The following is a 22070-nucleotide window of genomic DNA, read 5'->3' on the forward strand; positions in this document are numbered from 1 at the left end:
CACCTTTTGAGGAAACCCTTCCGTTTCTTTTTCCTTTCTTTAAATGTATTTGAAATTAATTTACTTAGAGCTTGGATCTAATTGTGGACAAAATTAACAAGGTTTTTCTTATGATAGAATTAGTTTTGATATTTCTGAATTCCTCTATGTTTATGTTATTACATGAATGTAATTTAAAATTCATAAATAAAAAATTAAAAAAAAAATAAAAAAAGATGTAACAACTTGGAGCAAGGCCATTTACAATCAGAAAAACCATCGAACATAACTTAAAAACAAGACGCGCTAGCAGGCAGTGTAATTGTATCAATAGTAGAGCTGCCCTATCGAACTTTGTCACTTGAAAGATTAAACGAGTTGTAGTATTCAGCCAAGTCTGAAATTTCCTAAATATTATTTCTTTGCAACCCAGATACACAATATTACAGTAGTCGATTTGGGCCAACACCAGTGTTTGTGCCACCATTCTAAAAACATCAAATGCAAAATTAAATCTAATTCGTGTAGCTTCCGCAACACTTTAAAAACCCTAGTAACCGGTGTTTGTGTTCGCTCTTCTAACATACAATATTCATCAAAAATCACTCCCAAAATTTTAATGGATGATTCTAAAGGAAAATTCATGTTGCCAATATTCAAAAACTTATCATTAACTGTATTAAACTTGCTGCTAAATATTATAAAAGCTAAACAATAGCAACTGCTTTTCAAATATTATTCTATGCTTCACTATGTCCTTTTTATGCAAGGAGATTGCACTGCTTGATCTCAGAAGGATGAATGAATCAGGGAAGACAGAACTGCAGGAGTTGGGTGGTAAGTTCCTCACAGAAGGCATCAAGTGGGAACAACCTGAGGCTTTTTTTTCCCCTTTTACTAGCACATGTAATCTACCCTGGAATTTTAAGAAATAGGTTTTATTTATCTAGAGATTTTTCTCAACCGCTTACCAGACTGCTAGCTACTGGAATGAGCTTCCATTGGAGATCAGAGCTCAAAATAATTATGTTAAACTTCGTAAACTGTTGAAAACCTTATTTTGGAAATATTTGGGCCATTAATTTCAGACTGGGTTGGTTATGGGCATGGTATTACACCGTATCTATAATCATTTGTTGTTAAGGTCCTTGTTTAGTGAATGTTAATGTAAAATGTTCAGGGTATGCCCAGTATCTTGTTTTTTGAGCCACACTAAACTGTGGAGGTATGTGTGGGATACAAATGTCATGTAATATAATGTGATTTTGTGTTTAAATATGTATTTAAATGAAAGAGTGGCCTAATGGTTAAAGCAGCGGGCTGAGAACCAGGAAAGCCCAGTTCAAATTCCTCTCTGGCTCCTTATGGCCTTGGGGAAGCTGTTTAACTCTCCATTGCCTCAGGTACAACTTAGATTATGAGTCCACTAGGGACAGGGACAATACCTACAGTACCTGAATGTAGCTTGCCTTGGAAAAAAAATCAAGAGATAAATGCTAAATAAAATACATAAACGTAATTATTTTTTTAGATGATTCAATTGCATTTGATGATCCAATTGTATTTTTTCCTCTCTAGTTACCTGTTCCACTTCTTCCAGAACTCTTCCTATTGCAGCAGCTGCACCTTCTCTATCTGTACCTTCTAGATTGTGCTGGTAGTTGAGACCTTTAAACAGTGTGTGAGCTAGATACCTTTGTTGGATAGTTACTTGAAATGGCAAACCATATCTGTTTATAGCACACAACAGTACTTCCTAACTGGCTCTATGCATTAACACTTGGCACATTCACTGAGATTCATTTTCAGTATGACAATGGGTTGTCCAAATAACTGACAGGATATTTAGCAGGACTCAAACTGGTTAGCACTGCCATGGAACATATCTAATTGAACTTGCCCAAATAACTTCAGCACTGTCCTCTTTGATGACCAGACTCTTTAACTGAACACATTTGTGACCATCACTGGGGAAAAGGTGATTAAAGTCACCAGGAAAAAAAAATAAAAGAGAGTCTTAATAAATTCTGTTAGAGTACACAATTCAAACATGCAGTTTTTTCAAACTACTTCTGGACTCATGACATGAAAAATTAGCCGTTCTCAACATTTTGGATCCTCTACTTTAGTCACCTTTTTCCAGAGATAGTCACATTTTATTGACTGGACATTTTTCCAAAGCAAAGATTTGACCAGGTAGCTCTCAAAGTTACCCAGGGAAATCTTGAATATTAATTCCAGTATTATCATTGTTAACTTTTACAATTAATTGTGATATTAGCATATCTAAAATTACTCAGACAAAAGAAACATTCCTGCTAAAAAGGCTCCGAATCATACAGCTTTTTACTTAGAATCAGTTTTGAAATATAATCAATTATTTTATGAACTTATTACTCTTCTCTCAACCACAATTTTTCTTTTTTTTTCACCAGCAATCAGAATGATATTCAAAGCCAGTTATATGATCACCAGCTTTTAGCGAACACATAACTGGTTTATCCATAGAGTTTTGGTTCATATACTGATGTTAGTGGGTTGAAAATCCAAATGAACAGCTCAGTACTATGCACATAAGAAAGGGGCAAAGGGAGGGCAGAGTGAGGGAAGAATACAGAATTATCCAGATAGCAGCAATTTTCAGCCACTATCCAGATAAAGCATGTATAGTTAAACAAAGTGCCCATACAGTGACCTCATAATACATATATTTAGTGCTACTGCTTATACATATAAAGGCACTGAATAGAAATATTAAATTAATACAGTGGCTGTGCTGGTTGAAAACTGTCCCCCCCCCCCCCCCCCCCCCCACCAAAAAAAAAAAAAAAAAAAAAAAAACCTAAACACAAAAAACAGAAACACACAGTTAAAAAACAAAAAAACACACAGAACGTGTATTGGGTTGATAAAGGTATCCTACCTGCTGCGACTCTTGCAACAGAAATTTCAGTTCCATTCTCACAGAGGCCAGACCACCTCCTTGGGCTCCATGCAAACTGCAGTAACTAAGAAACACTCTTAGAAGAGCTTGGTTCTTCTGCAACCACCACTTTCGTTTCTCGGCATGCTCTCGTTTAGCTTGTAGTCTCCGGCGTTCTATCTGGTGACGTTCATATGAGCCAATATCAAGCTTATCGAGAACTATTTCAGGCACTGCTATGTCACGGTCTACTTTTACACGAGAATCAGCATAATACTCTTTGCCTTCTGTTTCATGGTTGCAAATATCATGCATAGCAGCAATTTCCTTTTCTAACCAGCTGTAGAGCTGGAACCTAAGCTTTCCACCATCTATCTCATAACCTGTAGCCAAAGTCCTGAGTTCTGTCATCAGTATTTTCAAACATGCTCTAAACTTGAGTTGTTCTGCAATCACATCAACCTCAACGTGATTAGATGTCTCAGAGGCTTGGGACTCCTTAGCATCTTCACATTTCCCTTTTTGCTGTAATTCTGAATCTTTCATGATTAAACCGCCTTTGTCTTCCTCATCATCCAATGCACCATTATCTTCTCCCCAATCTAGGTGAAGAGGATCATCATCAATTTTTATAATTGGCTGACTCCAGTCAAAATCCACTGAGGAGCCTTGGAAATCGGCCATTTCTAAAGCAGTGGAATTTAAAACTGGCTTTGACCAATCTAGAGCATGATCTGACATATCATCCTTCGTTGCTTTAGATGTTGGCTGCACATTGTGTCTTTCAAGACCTGAACTGCATTCTTCTCCATTTACTGAAATGTCACCCTTTTTACTAAGCATTGGGATTTTGGATAATACTTCCAGAGCTAATACAGGGCATCCAACTTTAAAATGAGCATTTGCTGTGGTAAAAAATAACTTTCGTTCTATAAGATTGATTTCATCAACCAAGTTTTTCTCAGTTTTCATTCCAAGAGTTGCCAAGGAGCCTTCAGGCGAGGTAAAATTTCTTCGTATGAGCAGAGGGTGAGTGCGAAGGTAGTTGTAAAAACTGAACACCACAGGATTGCATGATTTGATGATAACTACAGGAATCAAACAGATGTTACCACTAGATTAATACTTATGAAATATGTACTCAATACTGTTTTGTGGCCAATGGACATTGTTTACCCAGGAATTCTTATCACCAAAAAAGAGAGCTAAAAATCTAAACTCATTAAGATTGACAGGGTTATCAGCCTGTAATTTTCAGGTGAACACAATGAATAATATGTCTAAGGGTCCAATATTCAAACGGTTTGTGCTCTTAACTTTGAGAGTTATGCTCTTAAATTGGCCTCTTTGAAAATTTACAAGGACCGAGCGCCTAAATTTATACTCAAACTTTCATTACATAAGAACATAAGAATAGCCATACTGGGTCAGACCAATGGTCCATCTAGCCCAGTATCCTGCTTCCAGCAGTGGCCAATCCAGGTCACAAGTACCTGGCAGAAACCCAATTAGTAGCACCATTCCATGTTACCAATCCCAGGGCAAGCAATGGCTTCCCCATCTCAAAAATAGTCTATGGACTTATCCTCTAGGAACCTGTCCAAACCTTTTTTAAACCCAGATACGCTAACCGCTGTTACCACATCCTCCGGCAACTTAAAACTGTTAAAATTTAGGATCATAAGAAGTAGGTGGCAACAGAAGCAGATTTAAGGCAGGGGAAAAATTGTTAGGAGCTGAGCACAGGTTTTCAGAACCAGGCTCAAACATAGCCTAATGAATGGCAGGCCTAATTTATAACTTTCAAACTCCTAAATTAAGATGAATTTTCATCTGAAAGCTTACACTCATATGCTTGGTTGAAAACAGGTTATACATTTAAGAACCCAAATTAGGAGCACAGGTTTTCTTGAATATAGGGCCTTAAATATTTTTTGATAGGAGAATGCATTGTAGATCCCTCATAATGTAAGTTTTACCCTTTTTGGACTGCTGCTATGCACTATTTAACAGTTATTGATATCAGTGGTTCCCAAACCTGGTCCTGGAGGCATTCCAGCCAGTTAGGTTTTAGGATATCCACAATGAATATTCATGAGAGAGATTTGCATGCACTTCACCAACTGCATGCAAATTTCTCTTATGAATAGTCATTGTAGATATCCTGAAAACCTGACTGGCTGGGGTACCTTCAGGACTAGGTTTGGGAACCACCGCATAAGATGAACGTCATTAGTAACAAAAGTAAAAACTGAAATTTACATTCATCACAAATTTAAATTACTACGTAAATCTCCCACAAACAGGTGAATCCCAGGAGGGTGGGGGGTGGGGAACAGGGTGTCACGCTCTGTGGACAACATACAAGCTAGGCACTCCCTATTTCACTGCACTGAGATTAGCTTCCTAAAAAGCTAATCTTTCCACTTACAGACACGCAGTGGAGAAAGTATGCCAAATTTACATACATGTCCATTTGGTTCTTCTAAACCAAAGCACACATATGCACAAGTTTTCCTCACCTGGATTGTCATCCTCCTCCTTAGGTGTTTGTTCCAATAAAGTATCCAAAGCCTTGGTGTAATCCTTCATGATCCAGTAGGCTATGCTGCGCAAGAAGGGATCCGAATGCAATTTAGTACAGCTGAACCCTGTACCATCCTTCTGGCAACCCAGAACCTTTTCATAGAGAATGGATTGGTAGGTAGAGGAAGTCTCAAATTCTGACTCATATAAGCGAGCTATAACCATGGCTAGTTGAATGTCTTCCATTTTTTCAAGACATACCTATATATAGTAAAAAGAAATTTTGCTAAATAAAAGATAGATTGAGATGAATATGGTTTATGTTTCTGAAAGAAAATATCAGCCAGCTACTACTTCAAAGGCCAAGGGAATCTAAGAGGTCAGATGTTAGGCACCAGCTGTGCTGGTGTTGGTGGCTGTTTGGATTATTGTGGGACCTTGTGGTTGAAAAATGGAATTGAAAGAGTGCTGGGTATAAACAGAAAGGGGATTTTACATGCTCATCTACACAGGAAGGTGGAGCACATTTGAAGAAGCTGACGAAAACTCTTAGATAAGGAGTGGTGATATCCTGCAGCCTGTCTAGCTTTTCAACTTGGGCTATATCTTTGACAGTGTGAACAGGAATAACTAGGAACCATGGATGAACCTCTTGGTATTTTTCTGCTACCATCTACTGTATATTACTATGTATCTCTCCCCAAAAAGGCTCAAATAAAAAAACTGAAAACCGCAAAAAACAGTGAGAGTTAAGGAATACAGCATAACACGAGATCAGTTCTGTGCCAAACTTTATACACCAATATGCAGTGTACCGAGCATAAATTCTATAATGATATCTAGGCACTCAGATTTACATGCTAACATTTAAGTGTAAATATGCATATCTATGAGGTATGAGAGCCAGCGTAGCTTTTTCTTTTTTTCAAAAACAAGCCGGGAGCCTGCACTCTCCTGTTGGGGGAGGGGGAGGGTCCACTGATGCCGGGAGCCTGGCATTACCAATCTGCCGCTCTCTTCAGCGGAAAAGGCAGGAGGAGGGAGACAGCTGAAACACCTGCAGCCCTCGGGAAGAGCAGTCTTCCCCCCCCCCCCCCCCCCCCGGGTTTTCGCTCATGGGCTCCAGGGGTTCTCTTCTCTGCCGCCTGCGCGTCTTTGCCAGGGGGCAGGACAGGGCAGCAGCAGCACAAGAAATCCTGTGGATCTCCCTTATCTCTGCCTGGCCCCGGACAGCTGAAGTAGGACCCTTTTCTCCCGTCGCAGGGACCACCAGCTCCCTATGGCCTTTCAGGTTGGATTTTTGTCACACGTTTTTGTAATCTGATTAAAAGCAATCCCTCTGCCCTGATATTTTGTTGTATGAAGCTCACTCAAATTTAACAGGAGGTCTTTGAAAAAATGAAAAGGATGTGAATGTGTCTGCACTTACACAAGCAGGTGGCGATTTCAACATTTCCATATGTAACTGTCACTTCTATATGTAGATGCCTGATTTTACAAATCTATATGTTTAATGCCACCAACTAAGTAGTAAGGTCACAACTTTCACTCGGTTTCAAAACTACATGGGATTAATCTCTTGTGTAAAGCCCTGGACACTAAGCCCTTTTTTAAAACCTATGTGTGCCTTTCAGTTGGTGTAAAACTCGATGTGGAAATTTTTCCTGATTTTGGTGTATTCGCTTTGTAAAATGGGCACTACAGGGGTAGAATTTAGTCCTGCTCAAGCCACGCCCTCTTGAAATCTCTTTGTGGGGTGGGAGTGGATCGCCACACATGGCTTTCTAAAATTAGTATTACATGTGTATGCAACATATATGTGAAAATGCCGCTACTTTATACGTGAATGTGTTTCTAAAATAATGGCCTAACTATGGTTGAAAAAAAAATTACCTGACTTAAAGATAGCTCGATAACGTTGTCTATTTTCAAATGCCCTGACTTTACCAGATATCTTTCTGAACATCCAGTTAAAGATGGACATCTCAGTTTTTATAAAAGTGGTACCTCTATTGCATCTTTCAAGGAGCCAGCCAGTAAAAAGAAGGCCGCTGATTGTTCAAATCGCTGTTTTCCCAGCAGAGAGAATGCATTTTTCAAGGCTGCCTTGCGCCACCTATCTTCCATGAAATTGTGGCTGAAAAATTGAGTCATCTTTTCTTCGTGCTGAGATCTGGAAAACACGAGATACAAATTAGATACATGGATTTGGATGATGCTTCATCTAGAAAGACAAGTAATCAACTCAGAGCTCAAGGTAAATACAGCACTTCCCTACTCAAGAGAGATTATAATCTAAGAGCTTCATTTACTAACCTGAATTAACATTTTAAAGTGCAATTAGTAAATAGGTCCCACTGAGAGTAATGGAGCTTGCTTTAAATAAGATGCGTTGTGCAGGATAGTAAGTGAGGCTATGATTTTGTCCCTGAAACAAGTGGTGTGGTAGATCAAAGCATAGAAAAGAAAATAAGATGATACCTTTTTTATTGGTCTCTTGAGCAGGGACTGTCCTTCCCCAAGTTTAAACTTGTACAGCGCTGCGTAACCCTGGCAGCGCTATAGAAATGCTAAGTAGTAGTAGTAATATACTTTTTGATTTAGCTTTCGAAGGTAACCATTCTTCTTCAGATTGGAAATAAGCAAATGTTGACAATAGCATTCCAATGACAGTCTCACAGGGCACCTGTATGTGGAAGCTCACCGCCAACCTCCTCGCTGCTGAGGCAGCACAGGAGCAGTTTGGGCAGTAGATCTCTTTGGCTGGCAGGGCTTGGGCATCCTCGCCAGCAAAAATATGATTTTTAATATGGATTTGGGGGAGGGTAGAGTGAAATGAATAGCCCCCAGTCTACTCTACTACTACTTGACATTTATAGAGCGCTATAGGGCCCCCCCAAAAAAAAACAGACTGCTGGCTACGCCCTGTCATATACATATATGTATGTGAGCACACGTGCGCGTATATGCTAGAATTCTGAAGATTTACATGTGGCATGCAAATATTGCCTCCCATAAGGACCTTAAGGTTATGCTCCTAAAATTGATGCTCCTAAATTAGGGGAATACTCTATGCTTCAAAATAGATTATGCTCCTAATTTAAGAGCATAAATTTAGACGTGTAAATAATGCTCATAAATTATGAGTATACATTTTAGGAGCATAACCTTTATAGAATAAGGCCCTAAATGACTAGCTCAAGGATGCAAGGAGCATTAGTGAGATTTGAACTTTGGCCTCACTGGTTCTCATACCTCTGTTCTACGCCCCAGGCTATTCCTCCTGTGGACTCTATCTATTTAGGCCACTTAAAAATTAACCCCATTAAAGCGTTTGCTTTGTTTAGGATAATGCTTTTCTGAAAGTTCATTTTTTGGGCTACACTCACCGAAACAGACCCCAGAGTACAGCTTTTTTCCTCATGGCAAGGTAGAAAAGAGCAGCATCCAAAGGATCATTGTTTCTCTGAAAAGAAGCTTTTGCAACCTAGAGCACAGTACATAAACACCGTCAAAGAAAAGCAGATTTTGTAAGAATACTACAAAGTAAGGAAATAGCTAGGTTGACATATTGCTCTTAACTCAAACCCACTGAGAAAGATCATTGGCAGTACTACACACTACCAAAATGCTGTGGTCCACAGCATTTTGCAGAGTACCTGTGTAAACCTTAAATTTCACTTAGTACTCCAACTCCAGAACACACAGTAGCCCTGCCCATGCCCCACCCCTTGCAATTACGTGAGCTAAGCAGGTGTTTGCAGAATAGTGCTTAGATAGGCTTGGCATTAATGTGTTCGTGTGTGCACATATTAACATAAATACCATTATTCTAAACATTTATGTGCCTAATAGATGCATAAACATTAGTGCCTATGTTATGGAACTGCCCCCATAAAGGACAATCCTGTAACCTAGGGATTCACATTTACACACTCGTTATCCCCCAGATTCTATATAGCGTGATTTCCATTGCACGCACAAATCCGGTCGTATTCTGATTTGTGTGTGCAACTTAAAATTAGCTAAGATAATAGGTGCCGATAATTGCCACTTAAGCAATTATTAACGCTACATTGAGCCTGCAAAGAGGTGGGAAAATGTGGGATATAAATGCAATAAATAAATAAACTAAATAATTGGCATTAATTAGAATTTAAGCACACAAATGTCTAAGCCTACTGTATAAAGTGATGTGCATAATTTCAACGATAGGGGGGATAGAAGAGGAGAGGGGAAGGGGGGACAATAGGGATATTTGAGGTAGGAGTTTTGGATTGGGGAGGAGGGAGTTGGGGGAAGAGAGGGGGGAGGGGGAGACTAATAACTTGTTAATTGAAGGCTTAGGAGAACCAATGTATTAGATATAACCAGTAAGTGGCGTGGTATGATATTAATGCAGGGATTTCAGTATGTTATTTTGTTAGTGCCTTCAATAAAAAGTGTTGAAACAAAGTGATGCACATAAATTCTAAGGTGCATAGCTGAAAAGGGGGTGTGGCCATAGGCATGGCATAGGCGGGTCATGGGTGTTTATAAAAACTATGCGCGCTCATATATAATTCACTTAATCTGCGTCTAACTTAGACGTCGACATTTACACCAAGTGGCATAGATGCCCGTGACTAAATTTAGTTGTGCGGACAGGCATTAGGCATAATCTTATAAACTGCACCAAAATTTAGGCGTATTTTTTTTTCGGCAATGATTTTTTTAGGCGTGATATATAGAATCTAGCCCTATATATAGAATACAGGACCTTATACATGAACATGTGCACATACCTGTATTAGTGCAGAGCAACTAGAAGCTATTCTGCAAATACTTAACTTACATAAGGGTCCTTTACTAAGATGTGTTAGGCACTAATGTGCAGATAATGCAGCTTAAAATAGCGTGCCCTGGGATGCCCTCAGGCACTTTTCAGTAATTGCAAATCTGTGCATGTTAACCGTGCACTGAAAAATATTGTTTTGGGAGGGGGCATGTCTGGGGGGGGGGGGGGGGCAGAGAGTGGACGTTCCTGTACTAATCATGCATCTACTTTAGCATATGCTAACTGGTAAGCACATGGATACCTCTTGAGCCCTTACTGCCTACAAAATGGGTGATGGTTAAATGCATACACAGTAAAAGTTTTTAAATGGCCACATGCTAATGGCAACATTAGCAAATGTCCATTAGTTCAAAAAAAATACAAAATAACCATTTTTATGGTTGCAGTAAAAACAGCCTTGGCATGTGGGAAAGATCCACGTAAAGGCGTGCCAAGGCCACTTTTTAGTACAGTTTAGTAAAAGGACCCCATAGTGTATATTTGCAAAAGGGGGTGTACTAAGGGGCAAAGCATGGATTAGACATAGAAATGTCTCCCACTTCCACAGGCAACTTACAGAATACTGTAAGTGATGTGCATCCCTGCCATATTCGGGTGGCTGCTTTACTGCACGTGCCTAATATCATAGAATAGGCTCCTCCCATCTGTGGGGCACCCCAATAAAAGCAGAACAGAAGCTTAAACAAAATGTGAAGTTGTGTGCGCTTTGTCTTAACATATTTTGTAACATATTTTTCTCATCAAATTAGTCTTCCATTTACAAGTAACAAAATATTAAAACTGCTCAATCCTCCAACATGCAAAAAAAAAATGGTGGCATTTGTATACTAAATTTAAAAAATATACTTTGTTTAAACCACCACTGTGCCTATGACAACATCTGAAAGCTTTGCCCATTCTTTCATGTATTTCCCTTAATCATCACACTAAGGTAAAGTTATGTGTGCTTCCAAATACCTTCTCGATGCACCTTCGGAGAGTGTTAATGTTCCTGACCCACCAACCTATCCCCATCGCTCTCAGTTCTGACCACTGAGGATCCCCTCTCTGAATAGCTGGGATCATGTTAATCAACTCCTCCTCTGCCTCCGAGTGAAAAGCCCAGGCAAAATGGCAGGTAGAGAGTCCTAAACAAAAATAATGCAAAAAAAAAAAAAAAAACATGGCCTTAATTCTTGCATTCCTGTTATTCACAGCATTGCATGGAATTATTATCTGTTAAAAGCAATTTCAGAGAAACTTGTGTACATCCAGTGCAAGACTGAACATGTGAAAGAGGAGTAAACTGTTACAACAGTACATGAACTCCGCTTAGAACAGCAGTTTCAATACTCTGGGATACTTGCTCAGTACTATAACTTTAGTGACAGCCCCACACTGAGACTAATATTCTGTCAGCACAGTCACCAGCATAAATTAAACACCAGCCTTGTGCATTTCAGTGCATATAACTCACAACTGCCATCCATACAGAAGTGAAGCTGCCACTATCCATTTATTTCAGGTCTGCTATTCAGAAAGCCTAAGTGAAATAGGAGACCAAAGGGACAGGGACCATGGCATCAATTAAAAGGAGACAGATAAAAACATTTAATATATACTATTCATTACAACATGAACCTTCTGTATGTTTTCATGAATGATTCATATTAAAGGTTTTTCCCAAGTTTATTTGTTCCTCTGAATTGATGTCTTCACTCTATTCTACCTTACTAGTTTGGGAAGGAGACTAAAAAAAAAGAAAAGAAAAATGGTCATTCAGCAAGTCTGAACCAAACTTATAATTTATCCAGATAGTAGAAAAAAATAATTTGTTTGGATCACCCTCACCTCACCCTTTATTTCTTATATAAAAAGCTTGGGGGGGGGGAATTATTAATTTATAAGGTTATCAATAGAAATCAAACAAAATAAAACATGGAAAAGAAAATAAGATGATACGTTTTTTATTGGACATAACTTAATACATTTCTTGATTAGCTTTCGAAGGTTGCCCTTCTTCGTCAGATCGGAAATAAGCAAATGTGCTAGCTGACAGTGTATATAAGTGAAAACATTCAAGCATTACTATGACAGTCTGACAGGGTGGGAGGATGGGGGTGGGTCGGAGGTATGCATGGGGACATCAAAGCATATCACCTATCCACACCCATCCTGTTAGAATATCAATGATATGCTTTGATGTCCCCATGCATACCTCTGACCCACCCCCATCCTCCCACCCTGTCAGACTGTCATAGTAATGCTTGAATGTTTTCACTTATATACACTGTCAGCTAGCACATTTGCTTATTTCCGATCTGACGAAGAAGGGCAACCTTCGAAAGCTAATCAAGAAATGTATTAAGTTATGTCCAATAAAAAAGGTATCATCTTATTTTCTTTTCCATGTTTTATTTTGTTTGATTTCTATTGATAACCTTAAGAGTGGACTAACACGGCTACCACACTCCTCTCCTTAATTTATAAGAAAATCTTCTTTACTGAACTTATAAACATTATACAAAACAAAATTCTGCCAAGTAATTATATTATAGTCTGAAACAAAATAATGATCATTTCTTACATTTTTCTTATATCATTCCCTCTTCTTCCCCTTACTCAAAGTACATAAGAAAATAAGTGCTGCCATACAGGTCCATCAATCCTAGTATCCTGTTTCCAACACTAGCCAAGGTCACAAGTACCTGGCAAGATCCCAGAACAGTAAAACAGATTCCATGCAGCCCATCCTAGGAACAAGCAGTGGATTTTCCCAAGTGCATCCTAATAATGGCTTATGGACTTTTCTTTTAGTAAATTACCCAAACCTTTTTTAAGCCCTTCTAAGCTAATTAAGTTTAATTACTCATTGAGTGAAGAAATATTTTCTCTGTTTTGTTTTAAATTTACTGCTTAGTAGCTTGATTGCATGCCCCTAGTCCTAGTATTTTTGGAAAGTGATTCATGTGCACCCGTTCCACTCTGCTCATTATTTTATAGACCTCTATCATATCTCCCCTCAGCGTCTTTTCTCCTTAGCTGCTTTAGCCTTTCCTCATAGAGAAGTCATCCATCCTCTTTATCATTTTCATCGTCCTTCTCTGTACCTTTTCTAATTCTGCTATATCTTTTTTGAGAAGCGGTGACCAGAATTGCACACAGAATTCGAGGTGTATTCACACTATGGAGCAATACAAAGGCATTATAACATTGTCATTTTTGTTTTCCATTCTTTTCCTAATAATTCCTAACATTCTATTTGCTTTCTTAGCCGCCGCTGCACACTGAGCAGAGGGTTTCGGCGTATCATCAACAATGACACCTAGATCCTTTTCCTCAGCGGTAACTGCTAATGTGGAACCTTGTATCACGTAGAAATAGTTTGGGTTCCTCTTTCACACATGCATCACTTTGCACTTGTTCACATTTATCTTTCATTTGAGTGAAGCAAGGATGCCAAGTTGCGATATAAGCCTCCATAACATTGGGATGAAACATAGTAAATTATCTTCTACACACCATCTTATACACTTAACGGCCTGATAGTTTGCTGACTGCTCCCAGTATTATACCCAGAAATTCAATGCCAGGCCATGTCTGGGCTCCAGCATTGAATTTCCAGGTATAAGGTATAAGTGAGATATTCAGCGTTTAACTGGCTATGAAGAACCACATAATGATAGGACTGCATTTTATGTAGTTCTATTCATGCAGTTAGTGGGTCTTTTACTAAGGTATACTAGTGGTTTTAGTGTGTGCTAAATTTAGGGGGACTTTTACAAAGGCGTGCTAAATGCTAGACACACCTACAGAAATATATGGGCATCGTTAATGTTTAGTGCGTCATTATTTTTAGCGTGCACTAAAAATGCTAGCACACCTTTGTAAGAGGACTCCTTAGCCGGTTAAGTGCTGAAACTCAGCACTCAACTGGCTAAGTGCCCACTCCACCCCGATTTTGTTTTGGGCGCTAACCGGGCAATTTCAGCAGCAGTAGTATCCAGTTAAGTGCTGCTGAAAATGCCCAGTTAGCCTGGACAGGCTATTTAAATGGCCAGGAGCCTCTCCAGGCCATTTCAATCGTTTTGAATATCAGGCCTTTAGAGTATTTATTAACATGCTTCTTAGTCAATAAAGAGTTCAAAAAGGCCATTTTGGGGCCCTTTTAAGAACATTTATCATGTACTAATGGAATTAGCGCACACTAAACGCTAAGAAGCCCATAGATATAAAATGGGCTTCTTAGCCTTTAATATGTGCTACTTCTGTTAGCGCGTGCTGAGCTTCAGTAAAAGAACTCCTTAGTGATTTAAATGACCTCATATTTCCCATATATATACATTTTTAATATATGAACAGGCAAGTCATATCTTCAACAGCGACTGCTGAATATAGCATGCTTGAAATTATCTCAATTGTGTTTATTTTCTTGGCATAAGCTAAAGGGGTCCTGCCCTTGGTGATTTCTCCCCAGAAGGTTTCAAAGAGAATGCGAGATCAAGTAAAACATGGAAGAAATATTTTAGAAGGTTATTTCTGCCCCCAAAGAACATACAACATTATCTAGCAGAGTTATACAGCAGTCCAGATAGTGTTATGTTCAAACAATTACTTCACTTTCAGTTCCTAGAAATAAATCAATAAAAGCTTTTTTAGGGGGTGAAGAAATACTGCTGTAGGAATCACAGTTCATAGAGGTTAACAAATAATCAATGTTTGTGATTGACTTACTGTAGAACAAAACTTAAAACTGATCTTTTACTGTTCTCTTTAACAACAGGTGGGTGTTGTATCTTACCAGAGGGTGGGGGGGGGGGGGGGGGGGCTGGGAAGTAGGGGACTCCAGAGAAAAGTCCCAGCCTTACAGTAACAGACTATTATTCAGGTGAGTCTCTGACATGCAGGAATCAGGAGCAAGGCTGTAGTCAAACTTGGGACAAAGGTCGGCACCCCCTGTAACCTATAAATCCGTGTCCTCCGCTCTCACTGTCTCCCTTCCCTCCCCCCACCATGATGTTATGTTGTCTTTCCATAGGCGTGTTACCACCATTTTGTTCCATCTGCCTGTGTCTACTACCTCACCCCCAATGTGTTGAAGTTCGCTGTTTGAATTGTAGTCTCTCATTTGCCAGGAGAGCAAGATTGCCTGTTTTTTGTTTTTAGACCAGAAAACTTGCCACCTGCCACCACCCTTGCTCCACGCCCCAAAATAACTGCAGTGATGGCAAGCAGTGCAGGCTTTAGCACCTGCAGGCCACATCAGGACAGGAGACAATAAGAGGATTGCACTCCTCAACCCAAGTCCCCTACCATACACATGTTCGCTCGTATGGTATTAAATGCCAACATATATTCTGGCTCTCCTCCAAGAATGGGTGCAAAGCAAAGCTAGGACATTCCTTCATAGAATGTACTATACAAAATTATTTCATGTTCTAATGCAATTTATAGATTCTAACATCAGCCCACAAGATCTGCGATTACAAAGATGGTCGCCGACAGAATGGTCACGGAGCTGCTGCTCCAGTGAACTGGTTTAAATCCAGTACCAATCGGGACCGCACAACTGCCCATCACCACACAAAAAGTGCCGCTGAGCACGACATACATTCGGGCGCAATTGAACCACCGGAACGAGGGAACCGACGCCAGGGATTGACCGCAGCTCCAGCCCTCCCTCGTGGCCAAGGTCGATCCCCCCAGCTGAGCAGCACGCCTCGCTTGTAGACCCGAGCGATCAACCGCAAACTCTCCTTGCCGAACGCACACGAGGGCCGCAGTCAAGGGCTCGAATCCGACACGAACGACCCAACGCAAGACCTCGAAGACAACCCCAGTGACTAGGCCGTGAACTGCTGCAAGTGACCACCGACACCGACTCCCTCCACTTAAAGTTGCAGCACCACCAGCCGAATGAGCACCGCCAAGAGCCAGACCAGCCTCTGTGGAACGAGAGAAGTGCTGGCTGGTCGAACACAAGGCAGAGAGAGAGCAGCGCTGTGATTGAGAAGCAGCACCAGCAACCAAGAGGACACCGCCAAGAACCAGCTGACCTCCGCGGAATACGGAAGGTACTGGGATAGACGTTAACACAGTAACATACATAGTAACATAGTAGATGACGGTACAGAGTGAAGACAACACAGTAACTCCACATACACGACAGCCACAAGCCAAACGAGACTACCAAGAGCCAGGCTGACCCGCGGAACACAAGTGGCACTGGCTAGCCGAGAACGGGACAGACACGGTGAGGTCTCCAGAAGAAGCTGTTGTTTCGGTGTCCTGAATAAAGCAAGGCTGTGAGTGAAGCCGTGAGAAGAGATTTGTTTTGCAACTTGGGACTCTGCAATATCACTCAAAAGTCTTCGAGGACTGAAACTGTCGGCGTCTAAGAACTACTATAAAGCTAAGTGTGCCTTCAATATTTAGGACCACACTACAAGGATACACACAAACTCTTCTTACTCGTAAACAAACTACTAAATACAACACCGGTTACTTCCAACAACACAGACAGACACCCCATCTGCAACCAACCTTGCGAACTACTTTAAAGAAAAAATTATAAAGCTGCGACTTATACCTACCAACATAACTGACTATACAACCCTTCTTGAATGTTTAGACCCCACACCCGGGGAATACCCAGCAGACCGATCATGGACCAATTTTGACACACCCTCGTTCGACAACATCTCACAATTGCTCGGAAGATATGCCAAGTCGCAATGGAAATTAGACATCTGCCCTACTAGCCTTATTAGATCTGCCCCTCAACAACTCAAAACAGACTTCACGGAACACCTAAATTATATGCTACAAAATGGCCTCTTCCCTATGGATAAAGGAAACATACTACTCACTCCTCTACCTAAAGATGCTAAGAAAAACACAATGGACCTAACCAACTATCGCCCAGTAGCATCTATCCCGCTCATAACCAAACTCATGGAGGGTATAGTAACTAAGCAATTCACTGACTACCTAAACAAACACTCAATTCTGTATGAATCTCAATCAGGATTCCGGGCGAATCACAGCACTGAAACTGTACTAGTGTCTGTAATGAACTCATTTAAACAAGAAATCTCAACCGGCAATAACATACTCCTCCTACAATTCGACATGTCCAGTGCTTTCGATATGGTCAACCATGGAATACTACTACACATACTAGAATACTTCGGAGTTGGAGGTAAAGTTCTTAACTGGTTCAGAAGATTCCTAACCCCAAGATCATACCAAGTAACAACGAACGAGGACATACCAGCCCCATGGACACCTGAATGTGGAGTTCCTTAAGGATCCCCCCTCTCACCAACCCTCTTCAACCTAATGATGATACCCTTAGCCAAGCTACTAGCCAACCAAAACCTCAACCCCTACATAAATGCAGATGATGTCACGATTTACATCCCATTTAAACATGATATCAAGGAAATCACCACCAAGATCAACCAAAGCCTCCAAATCATGCACTCCTGGGCGGATGCAGTCCAGTTAAAACTGAATGCTGAAAAAACACAATGTCTGGTACTCACCTCACAACATAACACAAGCAATTTCTCCACCATAACCACGCCAAACTTTTCTCTTCCCGTCTCAGATAATCTGAAAATTCTTGGAGTCACCATTGATCAAAACCTCACACTCGAAACCCACGTGAAGAACACAACGAAAAAGATATTCCACTCCATGTGGAAATTCAAAAGAGTAAAACCTTTCTTCCCGAGATCCATCTTCCGTAACCTGGTACAGTCAATGGTACTAAGTAACCTGGATTATTGCAACGCACTGTATGCTGACTGCAAAGAACAGACTATCAAGGAACTCCAAACAGCCCAAAATACCGCCGCCAGACTCATATTTGGTAAAACAAAATATGAAAGTGCTAAACCCCTAAGAGAGAAACTCCACTGGCTCCCACTTAAGGAACGTATCACGTTCAAGATTTGCATGATTGTACACAAAATCATCCACGGAGACGCCCTGACCTATATGTTAGACCTCGTGGACCTGCCCCCCAGAAATGCCAAAAGATCATCTCGCAAATTTCTCAATCTACACTTCCCCAGCTGTAAAGGACTAAAATACAAGCTAATACATGCGACCACCTTCACTTACATGAGCACGCAGTTATGGAACGCAGTACCAACGGACTTGAAAACAATCAACAAAATATCTAACTTCCGGAAATCTCTGAAGACGTATCTCTTCAACAAGGCCTACAAAGAGAACCCATAGCTTAACTATACCACTTCGCCAACCGACCCAGCTCTGAAAGTCATCTTTATATAACTATCTGCTTAACTCTCTTTTCCCATCCAGTATCTTTTTGCATTACCAATTGTATTTGACATCCTGGAATGGCGATGCCATAACAGGTCTCTGTAAGCTACATTGAGCCTGCAAATAGGTGGGATAATGTGGGATACAAATGCAATAAATAAATAAATAAAATAAATTTCAGTTAACAGCTACATAAACCCTCTCAGTTTCTAGGCATACTGTAAAGTAATAGAAAATCCTATAAAAGAAGTCACTAGAACAAATCTACCAGGCAAATACTAACTTCAAAATCTCATGCAAGGACCTACCAATGAAATGGCAACACCCTAAATATTACAGTGAGCATAACATCACCAATACACCTTTTGGTAAAAATCAAACAAGCCAGGAAAATTCATGGTAACAGAATACTTGGCCTCAGTCACACACAGAACTTCACCAAATACAAAATAAGTGATACATGTGGAGGGGCATAATCTAACAGAAACGCCTATCTCCATGGGCGTTTATCTCTGAGAACGGGTCCATGAAGGGGCGGACCCAAGCGTATTTTCGAAAAAATTAGACGTCCATGTTTTATTCGCCAAGTTGTGAGCTGGGCGTTTTTGCTTTTCAGCGATAATGGACAATGAAATCGCCCAGCTCAAAAACGAATAAATCCAAGGCATTTGTTCGTGGGAGGGGCCAGGAGTCGTAGTGCACTGGTCCCCCTAACATGCCAGGACACCAACCAGGCACCCTAGGGGGCACTTTTACAAAAACAGAACAAAAGGTAAAAGAGCTCCCAGGTGCATAGCACCCTTCCCTTGTGTGTAGAGCCCCCCAAATCCCCCTCAAAACCCACTGCCCACAAGTCTACACCATTACTATAGCCCTAAGGAGTGAAGGGGGGCACCTACATGTGGGTACAGTGGGTTCGGGGGGGGGGTTGGACGACTAAGCATTAAGCAGCACAATTGTAACAGGTAGGGGGGGGGGATGGGCCTGGGTCCACCTGCCTGAAGTCCACTGCACCCCCTAACAACTGCTCCAGGGACCTACATACTGCTGCCAGGGAGGTGGGTATGACATTTGAGGGTCAAAATAAAAAGTTGTGAAACATCATTTTTTGAGGTGGGAGGGGGTTTATGACCACTGGGGGAGTCAGGGGAGGTCATCCCCGATTCCCTCCAGTGGTCATCTGGTCATTTAGGGCACTTTTTGGGGCCTTATTCGTGAAAAAACAGGGTCCAGGAAAAGTGCCCTAAATTCTAGCTAAAAACGCATACTTTTGTCCCATTATCTGTGAAATGCGCCCATCTCTGTTCGGCAGATAACCACGCCCCAGTTCCGCCTTCGCCACACCTCTGACACGCCCCCATAAACTTTGTCCGCATCCGCGACGGAGTGCAGTTGAAAACGCCCAAAAATCGGCTTTCGATTATACCGCTTTATTCGTTTTTGTGAGATAAACGTCCATCTCCCGATTTAGGTCGGAACTTGGGCGTTTTTCTCGTTCGATTATAAGCTGGATTGGAAACAAAAATATGCAAACACAAATTAAATGGAAATCCCAACAAGTCAGATTCATAGTAACATAGTAGATGACGGCAGAAAAAGACCTGCACGGTCCATCCAGTCTGCCCAACAAGATAAACTCATATGTGCTAGTTTTCTGTGTATACCTTACCTTGATTTGTACCTGCCTTTTTCAGGGCACAGACCGTATAAGTCCGCCCAGTACTATCCCCCGCCTCCCACCACCGGCTCTGGCACAGACCGTATAAGTCTACCCAGCACTATCCCTGCCTCCCAACCACCAGCCCTGGCACAGACCGTATAAGTCTGCCCAGCACTAACCCCGCCTCCCAACCGTCTTTGGCACCCGCCGATTAGGGTATCTCCCGTTTAAGGATGCACCCTGCATAATCTCTGGGCCTCCCGGCCGTTTAAGCCAGGAGACAATATTATCAAGCTAAGTGAACTTCGACCTGGCCCCTTGCCGGTCTTAATCTTGCACTTGACTTTGAATGTCAGCCAGTATGCCCCGCCCCCGAGGAACCATTCTGTGGTGACATGCTGTGTACCCCCCCGTAGTTTTACCTAATCCCTGTCCCTAACCGCCCAGCTGCGACAGTTGTGCCCTAACTCTGGGTGGGTGGGTCGGGTCAGCTCCTCTGGCTCGCTGCTGCCCGCCGGAAAGACCTTTTCTCACCTGCATTCTCCCCTGTATAGTGCACACTATAAAGGGAAAGGGGGGGGAGGGAATGGGACTTGATATACCACCTTTCTGTGTTTTCTGCAACTAAATTCAAAGCTGTTTACATATTATATACAGGTACTTATTTGTACCTGGAGCAATGGAGGGTTAAGTGACTTGCCCAGAGACACAAGGAGTTGCAGTGGGAAATCAAACCCAGTTCCCCAGGATCAAAAATTGCTGCACTAACCACTAAGCTACTTCTCCACTCCAAAGACAGCAGATATCAGGACCAGCATTAGGGGCGGATGAAAACAGGACAATTGCCCTGGGACTCGTTTGCAGAGAAAGCCCCCAGCCTATTTAAAAGCTGAAGGCGGCACAGCCTGTTAATGGGCTTTAGGGTCCGCTCCCAAATATCTGCCCTGGGCCACAGCAATATTTAAACACCAGCCCTAACAAATATACATTCCACAAACTGACATATTCCAGTCACTAAACAGAAAATCATTCTTTCAACCTTTGTTGTCCAGCCATTCTATTTTTCTAATTCTGTTGGCTTCAGGCCCTGATTTTTGCTTTCTTTTGTTGCCTGGCAACTGACACTACGCTTTTCAATCTTCTCTTCCTCCTCTAGAACCATCTCTAACATTGATCTCTTTCTTTCATTTTTATTCCATACATTTTTCCTTTTTTATCCAGATCTCAGTTTTCCTCTTTTTACTTCCAATTACCTACAATCTTCTATTTCTTTCCCTCACCCCAGCCATCCCATTCATCATCACACTCTCTCTTTTCCTCAGGTCCAGCACCACCACTTCTTTCTTCTCTCCACCCACTTGTTCAGCATCACCCCTTCTCTCTTCCTTCCTCTCCCTTCCCTCTCACCCCACCAACTTTTCCCTTCAAATCTCCCTCCCTCTTTCCCTTCTGCTGTGGCCACTGCCCATTGCTGTTATCTCCAGGCCTGTGGCAACAAACAAACAAGCAGCAGTAATATACATCAAGAAGTCTTTGAGCCCATATGCTCATGAAGTATACGTCAGAGAGGGCAAGACCCTTCACACAAGCTTGAAGACTCCCTGGTATTACTGCTGCTTGTTTGATTGCTGCCATAAAGAGGGCACAGTAGGTAGCAGTGGCAGGCTCTGCAACTTTTGGCATCCCCCAACCCTGCTGCCCCCCCTCCACACCATGTATACCATGCTTAACAAATCCCTGTTTGGGACAGCTGTGGAGAGTTAGAGACCCTTGGGATTTGGCACATTCCTCAACTGGGCAGCAAAGCAGTACAGCCAACACCTGTCATAAGGGGTCCTGGGCTCAGGCTGTGACAGGACAGCAACAGCCAC

At 41.5% G+C, this 22070-nt stretch overlaps 1 protein-coding gene across 3 annotated transcripts in view; it reads right to left on the minus strand.

The window, feature by feature from the left end:
* The window catches only part of DMXL2 (Dmx like 2), a 369136-nt gene that overhangs the window by 122498 nt on the left and 224568 nt on the right, over positions 1 to 22070 (minus strand). For all 3 annotated transcript variants that reach the window (XM_030189451.1, XM_030189445.1, XM_030189458.1), the window contains 5 exons: positions 11223 to 11392; positions 8818 to 8915; positions 7436 to 7601; positions 5425 to 5689; positions 2903 to 3990 (listed from right to left, as the gene is read on the minus strand). In XM_030189451.1, coding sequence (XP_030045311.1) covers positions 2903 to 3990; positions 5425 to 5689; positions 7436 to 7601; positions 8818 to 8915; positions 11223 to 11392 — 1787 coding nt within the window. The remainder of the gene's footprint in view (positions 1 to 2902; positions 3991 to 5424; positions 5690 to 7435; positions 7602 to 8817; positions 8916 to 11222; positions 11393 to 22070) is intronic.

The sequence above is a fragment of the Microcaecilia unicolor genome, chromosome 1, assembly GCF_901765095.1.
Source record: "Microcaecilia unicolor chromosome 1, aMicUni1.1, whole genome shotgun sequence".
Lineage (NCBI taxonomy): Eukaryota > Metazoa > Chordata > Amphibia > Gymnophiona > Siphonopidae > Microcaecilia > Microcaecilia unicolor.